Source organism: Chenopodium quinoa, unplaced genomic scaffold, assembly GCF_001683475.1.
Source record: "Chenopodium quinoa cultivar QQ74 unplaced genomic scaffold, ASM168347v1, whole genome shotgun sequence".
NCBI classification, from domain to species: Eukaryota; Viridiplantae; Streptophyta; class Magnoliopsida; order Caryophyllales; family Amaranthaceae; genus Chenopodium; species Chenopodium quinoa.
Genome location: NW_018745684.1, coordinates 8,664,329 through 8,675,377, shown reverse-complemented (window position 1 = coordinate 8,675,377; position 11,049 = coordinate 8,664,329). Strand labels below are relative to the sequence as shown.

Below are 11,049 nucleotides of genomic sequence, written 5' to 3'. Positions count from 1 at the left end.
GTTTAGGGGCAAAACCCCCGGGTTTTCTATGGATAGTAACAAAAATTATGCATTTATTTGCAATTTTGCAATTTGATAAACAACAACAATTAATCAACGAGATAAACTTAAATTTTTTTTTCTTAATTGTATATTCTTTTTTCATAATTTTATTGATATTGCTACCCACCTACTGTAGGTGGGTCATTTATTATAATTTGTTAACCATGATCTTATCACAACTATATGATTTTTGTACTGTAGTAATATTGTCTATATTGATGGGTATTTTTGTCGACTTAATTACAAATTTTGTAATTTTTTTAGAGAACAAAAAATTGTCACTTAATTTGCAACTAACTTTGAATTTTCCTATTATCACCCATTATATAGCTGAAACAAGGGAGCCCTGGCTTACCATCATAATAAACTAGGAAATAACGTACACCAGTAGCGGTTTTAGGGTGTTTACCACAATAATAATGAAAGACCTGAATCAATTACTTTGAGTTTGTTTTGTTCACGTTATTTTCACTTACGTATTTCAGGTTTACTCCCTCCCTTTTTGTTTTTAAAATGCACCACAAGTCTTTACACAGAGTTTAAAGAGCTACATAGTATAATACTAGGTTAGTTCCCGTGCCATGCACGATAATTTTCAACAACCATTATTAAACTACGATTATAATTAATTTTTATATAAATATTATATATAGCTGACAAATTTTGATTATAATAAAGGATTACAAAAGATATGTTAGATATAAAAGGATGTAGAATGATTAAAATTATGTTAATAATTTTTTTATAGATATATAAATATTTGTGTTAAACATATGCCAAATCTTTTTTTATTTTAAGTAATTATATTGTATAAGATTAGCGAATTATTTTTGTATAAGATTTGTTTCTTTAATTGAATTTCATTCAAAAAAAAAAAACAACTAAGAACACACCAGAAGATGACACGTGTCATTACTGGTGTGTCTTTTAGTATATTGTTATTGATTGATTATAGGAGAATTATATAGGGGAAGAAAATATGAGAGGGAAAATAACTCACCATTAAATTTTTTTCCCTAAATGGGAAAAAAATTGCTTTCTTGCACCATTTATCATAACTAGGCGAGATGAATTTCATTGGTGCCAAACAATCTTGTTAAAATAAAAAATATGTTATGTTACTGATAAATAAATACAATTTTATTACTAGAGATATAACGTCACAGTCAGCGTCATAGATAGATGTTTTTATAAAAATCAATATTATAATTTTGAAGTTTGATTATTTTAAACTTATTATAGTTTGTGAACTTATTAAAAGTGTTTGTAATTAGTCGTTATTGTTACTACGAAAATTTCAAACATACCGAAAAAAATAGTACAGATTATAAAGTAACCATATGAATGTAAAAAGGTATTAGATACAATTATATATATATATATCAAGTGTTGTTTAGATTAATTCTTACATTGAAGGGTTTAATTCATCTATTGAAGAGTTAAAATCAAATAATTTGGAGTTAAAATAAAAATACGAAAGGTTACACAGAATTATTATCACTTATTGCTTAAAACTCTCATGTGTTTATAACTTATCTCCTTAAAAATTATTTTATATTATTACCAGTTTTTGTGGGAGATTACAAATCAGACAGTGCTATTTAATGAGTTTTTATTTCATAATCACATCAGATACATAGTTTTTCTAAACCCTTTTATGTGAGAGATTAGAAAATTGATAATGAAGACAAATAAACCTAAGTTTTATTTAATAAATCTGTTGTTTGAGTTGTTAATATTTATATTTGTTTAAATTATGTGACATTTTAATTGAATAATTTTAATGTGATTGTGTATCTCATCATTTACAATATGATTACATCTGTACATAATATATTAAAACGCAAACAATATATACCTTAGTCCTCCTCTCCTCCATCGACATTGTTAACCTTAAGTTATCCAATTTCCAAACAATAATAACAATAATATACAAAGTGGAGGTCTTAAATAATCACGATAGACATTGATTTGCCAATTCTAAAATGAAATTATTGCTAAATATATAGATGTTTGATTATATTTGATCCATTTTAGATGTTTGATTATATTTGATCCAATATCTAAATCGGATAAGGAAATTCTAAGATGACATTATTGCTAAATAATTGTTATTAGAAAAGTGTTACTTTTAAATTATAAGTTGATTATCACATATTTTAGGGATACTATATTTTTACCTTTGTTATTAATTTAAGTTAAAATTTAAAAAAAAAATCATAAAAGGGTGGTAATTTTTTTTTTTTTTTTTGGAAAAAGGGACAAATTATGCGCTTGCAGGGGATTGAGCTCAGAACAATGTAATTTAACATCAATTCAATGCAGTTTTATGATCAGCGTTAGTAACCAATTTAAAACGGATCAAATATGTTTGATTATAATGTCATCTTATAATTTTCTTATCTGTTTTGGATGTTTGATTATATATTTGATCCAACAATCTAGTAATACCTTCAATAGTAATTGTGCCTATAGCCATCTAATCATTTACAATTATTCTCCCCTCTTTTGATGATGTGTCAAATTTCTAGTGTTGTTGTATGTAGGGACATCATATAATGGTTGTATGTGTCAATTTATATTACACATTTTACGGCTTGAACTCAAGAAAATATAAATTACGGAGTATAGTTTTAGTAATAATTTTGACAATATTCTGATAACTCTCATCATATTCATTTATAAAAAAGAATACATAATACAGACAAGAGTTTATGTAAGTTGTACCCAAACATAAGATGTATAACCTAATTAGCTAGAATAAACTAAAACACTGAGATTATTTACTCTATACTCTTGCACTTATAAAATTTTTATAAAGACATCAAAGATTCCACAAAATTCATAACTGATCACCTGCCACTTTCCAAAGATGAAAGCAAGTGTGAATCATATGAATTTGATTCAATGCCACTGCTACAACCTCCATGGTCGAATCTCAAATTTCCGGTGATAAAAGATTCACAATCTTCTTGGACTGATCCATCATCATTCCATGGATGGGATCCCTTTCTTTTGATAGTCTCCAATTCGATTGCAACTTCTTTCATAGCAGGTCTTTCATCTCCTTTTAACATCAAGCACCGTTTAGCTAGATTGGCCATTTGTTGTATCTCCTCAATCTTTTGCTCACTCACTATGTTTATGTCAAGAATGTCCAACAATAGGCCTTCTTTTATCTTGAGGAGGAAGTGCATAGCAAGACATTTCTCAGCTTCAGGCCTAGTAATAGAAAATGCATTTTTCCTAGTCAATAGCTCCACCAAGACGACACCAAAACTATAAACATCACTCTTTTCAGTTAGCTCACTTGACTGCAAATATTCGGGATCCAAATATCCTCGAGTTCCTAGCACAATGGTAGCAAGTTGGCTTTGATCCGGGGGAACCAATCTTGAAGCTCCAAAATCTGTTACCTTAGCAGTGTAACTTTCATCTAAGAGAATGTTCATTGATTTTATATCTCTATGAATTATCGGTGTTGAGACTGTATTGTGTAGATATGATAGCACATTGGCAACCTCTGATGCAATCTTTACACGCACTTGCCATTTAAGCATGGACGCTTTTACTGCATCGTGTAAGTGATCATATAATGTCCCATTGTTAATGAATTCGTACACCAACAATGGAACTTCACTCTCCAAGCAACAACCTAGTAGCCTAACAACATTTTTGTTGTTGATTTGTGATAAAACAAGAACTTCATTGATGAATTGATCAACTTGGTTTGGATCTACCTTGAGAGATTTTTTGATAGCCACAACCTGGTTATCTGGCAAAATTCCCTTGTACACGATTCCAAAACCTCCTCTTCCAATTATGTTTTCGTCACTATAATTGTTGCACGCTACTTCAAGATCTTGCATAGTAAAGATTTTTAATGCATTTGCATGTCGTCCAGAGAGCTTTTCATGTAGAAGCAAACCCCCATTTTGGCGAAAAAAAACTTCTCGCATTTTTTTAATTTGTCTTTGACCATGTATAAAGTGCAAGAGAAACCCAAACAGAAGGAACATTATGATGCCACCACCAAGACCTACGTGATAAAAAGTTGTTGTCACTATTACGATTGCAACAAACTTAGAGAAATCTAAACATAAACAAGAGTATATGACTATATGCACCTTCTTTTCCACCCTAGACCCCAAAACTATGCATGGGCTTATGTCTATTTCAATTCTTGTCTATATAAAGTGGCCCACTCGTAGTAACAAATGTAGAAGACTATGTAAAGATCAAAACAAGATAACACCCATATTTACGTGGTGATTTACAATCTCGAACTATAGCCCAAAATAACATATATTGTGGTCCTTTAGGCGCATTCCCCATACCAAAGGCCATGTTATGCTCTAAACCCCAAAGCCAGGTTGCTTTACACTTATACTCTTACTTGCTAAACGGGCTAGAGACATCATGATAGTAATTTGAATAAGGCTAGTAGATTTTCCAGGCATATATAACATGTAATAAACTAAAGTATATCATAAGAGTATCAACCTAATAATTTATAATCAATCAATGTATGCGATGATCAAGATTCTATAAAAACCTAAAATAACCAATTAAGGACATAAATTTGTAGGAGCAGTTAGAATTTGTTCCATACCTGCAATAGCCATAACTGGTGTGAACCAAGGCTTACTATTAGAGACGCAAGGGCTGGTTTTGGTCCCATTCCCGTGGTACCTCCTTGGACATTTGCAATGATAACTTCCATTAGTGTTGATACAATACTCTGGTTTCTCACAATCATTTGCTTCCTTGCACTCGTCAATGTCTGAAATGCAAATTGAAACACTCGTTATACAAGTGTAACAAATACGGAGTATATATAAAAGCAAAGAAAATTATCTTTGATCATAATATAATTGAAAATAAGTTTTGTTCAGTAAAAATGATGTGAATAAGTTTTCTTCAAATAATATATTATGTAAAAATAATTTCAGTTTAGAAAAAATAAGTTAAGTTTAGCAAAAATAAGTTCAGTTCTGGAAAAAATTGTTTTAGGTCATGTTCTCTTCACTTTATGTTTTATGAACTGAATGAATTGAAATTATTTTTTTGCTTAATATAAACTATTTTACTAAACCGAAATTAATTTTACCGAATTGAAATCAATGATTCTAATTAAAACTTATTTTTACGGATTCGTTATTCTGCTTGTTCATTGAAGTTATTAATTTTATTTACGGATTATAACTTACTTTTACTAAACAATAATTACTATGACAGAACTTAACATATTTAATTTTTATCGAATTGAATTTATTTTTGCTTAATTTAACTTTATTTTATCAAACTTAAATTATTTTTATTGAATTTTGATGTGAAATAAGGTAAAGAGAACATGGCTTAAACTAATAAGTTCAGGGAAAAAAATTTATTTAATTTTATACCCCGTACAGAATTTTAGATATAATTTTGACAAAATAATACAAAATTACCAGTATAAGTTTAGACAAAATTAAATGAACAAATATAGCCAAAGAAGTGAAAAGGACATTGTTTATACCTGTGCATCCAAGAGGAAGGTAAGGGTTGCCAGAGTAACCATTTATGCAGCGGCAGCGATACCCCAATTCGCGCATCGGATCATAACACTCTGTGTTTTCTTTACATAAGCAGCTCCCATCCGCTTTCGCCACAGAGCAATTGTCTCGTCCAACAGTCCAATTGAATACTACAGGTTCTGCCAAGGCTTGGTAGTACTCCATAGCTTTTCCCAAATAGTTTTCGTTAAATTTGAATGAATCTTTTGCCACCGGAAATGCAACATTACACGGGTTAAAACCATTCACAGAACTACGATTGCTAGGACTCTCTACATGCACTGTAACGTTGTTAACTCCACAGGGAATCGAGGCTTGACAACACCCAACCCCGGAACATTCTCCGTTAATCACATCATCTGGCTCCACACAGTTAGTCGAGCATCCAATTTTGTATCGTAATCCAACTCGAAACCCCGAAAATGAGGCAGTGGTGTCGCACCCTATAGCAACTAATATGTTTTTGGGGCTAGATAAGGTAAATGTTCCCAGGTTGAACCTTTCAAACCAACTGTGAACTCGATTGCTCTTGTTGTAACAATCGTAAGAAACACGTGATTTGGAGCGTAACTCACCCTCTACTACTGAAATATTCAGTACCTCCATCTCCAACAATCTCGGTGTTGGAGGGTTTGTAGCATTACTACAATTGATTTTGAAGGAGGAAGATATTTCATTATTTGGTGGTTTGTAGTAACAACCTTCTTCAATACCAAAAGGGTAAGGAATGCTCAAATTTCCACACTTATCTGAACAGTGTGGGGCGATTACGAGGGGTGACGCTGCTTCATCGTCTCCGGTGATGAGCGTTGTCAACACCCAACACAGGCAAACTAAGAGTAGAAGAGCATAAGAATAACCCATGATTATAGTGAGTATTTTTGGAGCTAGATTAAATATTTTTTTTTTTTTTAATTGAATAGTGAAACGATAGGATTCTTTGTAAAGGATTTCAATACTTTGGCCAAGAATGAGGTGTTTTTTGTTAAGTATTTAGGAGTTATAGCCTATATAACAACTCTCACATAGTCGAGGCAAAGTCATCCCGTCAACATAATTTGTATTGTAGAAAAAGAATAGTCACTTGGACCAAGTTGGAACTAAAAGTTACACTTATGTCTCTATCTGTTTTTTTTTTCATTTATTATTATTAATTTATGTTTTAAAAAAAATTTAAATTATTTTCAACATACAAGAAAGAATCCATTAAAAAGAAACAAGGGTGTATGTAAAGGGTAGTGATGTACACCCATCTTTCCATCTCCATCTGATATACTACGTATTTTTATTACAAACAATAATTTAACCATCAACTTCTTATAAGACCAGGCCAGATTATACGGCATTGTTACTAGTCAATTTGATTATTTGTCTCTTGTGTCATGTCACGATATTAGTCAATTAGTGAATAAAAATATGTGTATTATTTTGGATCAGAAAACTTGATACGGAGTACATTTCATCCTTACAAAAATAAATAAATAAATAAATTATAGGATATTATTGAAGCATAGACAAACGGACTGGAATAGTTTAGTTTGAATTTTCAGAAGGCTAAAACCAATTGACGACCCCATTTGTAACGTAGGGATGTCCATTTAATTTGGGTAACCGAATGAAGTATGGATTGATACACAACGGGGCGTGTATGTTAGAATCGAGGTTACTTTTTTAATTAACCAATATTGGTTCGGATTAGGTCAAATTTAAGTCAAGATATGGTCGTGTTTGAGTCTGATAAACATTAGGTCGGTTCATATATATACAGTTTGAATAAATTCGTATCGGATTCAAAACGGTTTGACTAGGTTAATTGCAGGACACATGACTTTGGGTTGGGTAGATTATGTTTCAGCAGATTTTGGTTCGATTTGTTTTGAGTGGGATAAGGTTGATTAAAAACTGGGTCAATTCCTGCTCCAATTCCAATTCAAATTCATTTGGGTTTGGCTGAAATTGGGTCAGTTTGACTAATAAGGTGATTTTTATACTAGAGTTATTACCTTATTAACTAGATTTTGGCCCGGGTAATGCCCCAAGTCATTATATGTATATTGAAAATAAGCTTTTATAATAAAAAATATATGATGAAATATAAAAATAGATTAAATTAGTTACATCTATTTAGGTACTCATACTATTTAAAAAATATTTTTTCAATCATTATTGAAAATCAATATGTATTATCCGATATCCAGTATCCTACAATTATTAGTTTACTTCATTCTTCAATTGTTATAGAAAAAAAAAATCCATTAGATTAAAAAAGTTTAATACATATTTTGGGTTACGTATTGAAAATAGCTATAGGTATTATGTATGAGCAAATAAAATAAATGAGATTAGTTTTTGTTATTATATATTATTGTTTAATATACATGTATAAAATTAAACATTAAATTTTTTACTTTATGACTATAATATAATTAAGGAATTTCTATTATTAACTCTTTTTAACAAGAAGTTATAAGCATAAGACGTGCCATTGAAATTGTGATTGAAGTTAAAGTATAATATATATCATCTTTCTAATAATGGTGACATATGACAGGATCATGTATTTTCTAGTAATGATGTCGCGTTGCAGGGTCATCATCTTCCTAGTAATTGACTAATATGTGTGACATGACACAAGAGGCAAATAACAATCGTAATTAAACCTGGGCACGGGCCGGGTTGGCCCGCGTGCCGCCCGGCACGGCCCGCCGTTCGGCGCAGCCCGGCACGGCCCGAAGTCAAGCACGGCACGGCACGAAGTTCAACTTCCGTGCCACGGGCCGTGCCACGGACACGGTTGAGAATTCCCAGGCACGGCCCGGCACGAGCACGGGCATGGCTCGCCGTGCTGGCCCGCAGGCACGGCCCGTAGGCACGGCCCGCGGGCCAACGGCTATAAAACGGCTAGTTTTTTGCCAAAAATTCTATAAATACTCACCTCCATTTCATTCCCAAATCACAAAATCACAATCTCTTCTTCTTATCTCTTATATTCTCTAAATCTCTAATAATCCTTATTTTCTTAAATTCTCTAATTATTCTCTTAAATTCTCTAATTATTTTCCTAATATCGGAAAAAATTAAAAAGTTCGTAATCGTAATTAGTGGAGCGTTGAAGCACGGTTGTAAGATCTAAACTAATCTTAAATTTATTATTGTTTTATTGTTATTATTAGAATAATCTTGTTTAATTATTATTGTTGTTAATTGTTATTGTTGTTGTTATAATTGTTGTTATTAATTATTATTATTGTTACAATTGTTGTTATTATTTATTTTTGTTGTTATTGTTATTGTTATAGTTGTTGTTATTAATTAATATTATTGATATTTTTATTGTTAAAATTGTTGTTATTAATTATTATTATTATAGTTAACCACTTTTTATTAAAAAATTAATTGTTAATTATGGCATCGAACAACCCATCATCTAGGTCTAGGGGGAAAGGCCGACTTATCCGTAGTAGTAGTTCTAGGGAACCACCAAATACAACGAGCCCCCAAATTACGAGTCAAACCAATGACCCCATTTACTTCCCCCCGGGCTATGAGCCATATAATACGTCGGGATTTCCAGCACCACCACTAAACCAATTTCCACGACCACCATACCAATTTCCACCTAATTATATCGGTAATCAACAAAACTATTGTTCTAGCCAAGGTAGCCAAGAAAGTACCAGAATTCCCTCCGGTTCTACCCCTTCTACTGCCACTCCCACTAGTCCCACTACTAACCATCACACACATCATGAATGGTTAACCGAAACTGAGATGCTACTTTTGAAAAATCGAAGGAGTGAGGTATGGCGTTATTTTTTCCTAAGTAAAGATGGTGAACAATGGGCAAAATGTAAAACATGTAATAGTGTATTCACGGCAGTTACCAAAAATGGGACGGGACACTTATCTAGACACATGAAAGCTTGTGCAAAACCAGCTAGTGATCCAACCCAGCCCAAAATTTCCCAATTCCATCCATACGGCTTTACATACAACTATGAGAGGGATAGGGATGAACTAGGAAAAATGATAGTACACGCCGAACAACCTTTTCTTTTCTCGGAAAGTGACGCATTCAACACCTACATTAACAAAGCACTACAACCCCAACATAAAAGAATCTCTAGGAAAACCGTTCGTTCCGCCGCAATGAAAAATTTCCTAGAGTACAAAGTCCGGTTACAAGCCGAATTGAGTAACCTTAACTGTAGAGTATCTTTAACAGCCGATTCTTGGGATAGTGGTTATAAATATCACTATTTATGTGTGACTTGCCATTGGGTAGATGATCAATGGATGTTACAAAAAAGAATAATACATTTCAAAATGTTGGAATACCCACACACCGGCATTAACATTGCTCACCATTTAATGCAAGCAATAGACGAATACAACCTTCGAGATAAAATGATGTCTATGACTTTTGATAATGCAACCTCTATGACATACACAGCTAATCTTATCAAACAAAACTTAACCGATGTACTATTAGACGGTGAAGCTCTTCATACTAGATGTGTTTGCCATGTACTTAACTTATGTGTACAGGATGGAGTTCGGGCAATTGGCCCATACTACAGCAAAATCAGAGATGCTATTATGTCTATTAATAGCTCTAACATGAGATACCAAGAATGGAAGAGTTTTCTAAAACAACAAAAGATAAGGGTAATAAAAATTAGAACCGATTGCCCAACTAGGTGGAATTCCACCTATGACATGTTAACAAAGGCAATTGAGTACAAGGGCCCGTTAACATTATTTTACAACCAAAAATTTCCACAAAATGCTTTGTATGATCATGATTGGAAAAACTGTGAAACATATATGCAATTTTTACAGTTATTATATAACATGACGTATTGTTTTTCTACTGTTTACAATCCTTGTGCTCAAAACTTTCTTTCTAATGCATGCTTACTCGCCCAACTTTTCGCTGATCATCGCGATCAAAGTGATTATGATCAGTATCTTCCAGCAATGGAAAAAAAGTGGCGTAAATATTATAGTGAGATTCCTTTGATTTATATTTTTGCTTCCATATTAGATCCTAGGCAAAAGTATGAAAACACATTTATGTTAGTTGACATTTACTTTCAATGCATGTTTCTTGACGATGATGTAGAAAACTATAAGACTAATGTGAAGGATCAGTTTTTTGCTTTATATAGAGTCTATGAAGCCAAATATGGCACCGTTCCTCGCTCAGGGCCTTCCCAACCATCCAAAAACGTAAGTAAGAAGGCCAAACAATTATTTTCACAAGCTACTAACTTGATTTCAAGGTTTTCAGGTGATTCATCAATCAGGAGAACGCAAAGCGACGTCTCGGAGTTTCAGATGTACCTGAGTTACGACTTCACCAAAGGCATGGACGACGATGAGTTAAACAGCCTCGACCTCCTTGCATGGTGGAAACAACAAAGCTCGAAGCATCCAACTTTGGCGGCAA

General features: G+C 32.6%; 1 protein-coding gene across 1 annotated transcript; it reads right to left on the bottom strand.

Annotated features, from left to right (window-relative positions):
* Nucleotides 1–2,713: 2,713 nt before the first annotated feature.
* Nucleotides 2,714–6,764, bottom strand: LOC110717951 (putative wall-associated receptor kinase-like 16). The gene is made up of 3 exons (XM_021896751.1): nt 5,561–6,764; nt 4,655–4,825; nt 2,714–4,081 (listed from the first exon to the last, which is right to left on the bottom strand). The coding sequence occupies exons 1-3, from the start codon at nt 6,459–6,461 to the stop codon at nt 2,895–2,897; spliced, it is 2,259 nt and encodes a 752-aa protein (XP_021752443.1). The 5' UTR covers nt 6,462–6,764; the 3' UTR covers nt 2,714–2,894.
* Nucleotides 6,765–11,049: the final 4,285 nt, after the last annotated feature.

Bases quoted from the DNA above. Each gene is read 5' to 3' on its own strand.
- LOC110717951 (XM_021896751.1), bottom strand. From the start codon at position 6,461: ATGGGTTATTCTTATGCTCTTCTACTCTTAGTTTGCCTGTGTTGGGTG. The intron at 4,826-5,560 runs GTATAAACAATG...TTTGCATTTCAG, and splicing joins CCTTCCTCTTGGATGCACAG to ACATTGACGAGTGCAAGGAA. The intron at 4,082-4,654 runs GTATGGAACAAA...TTTATCACGTAG, and splicing joins ACCAGTTATGGCTATTGCAG to GTCTTGGTGGTGGCATCATA.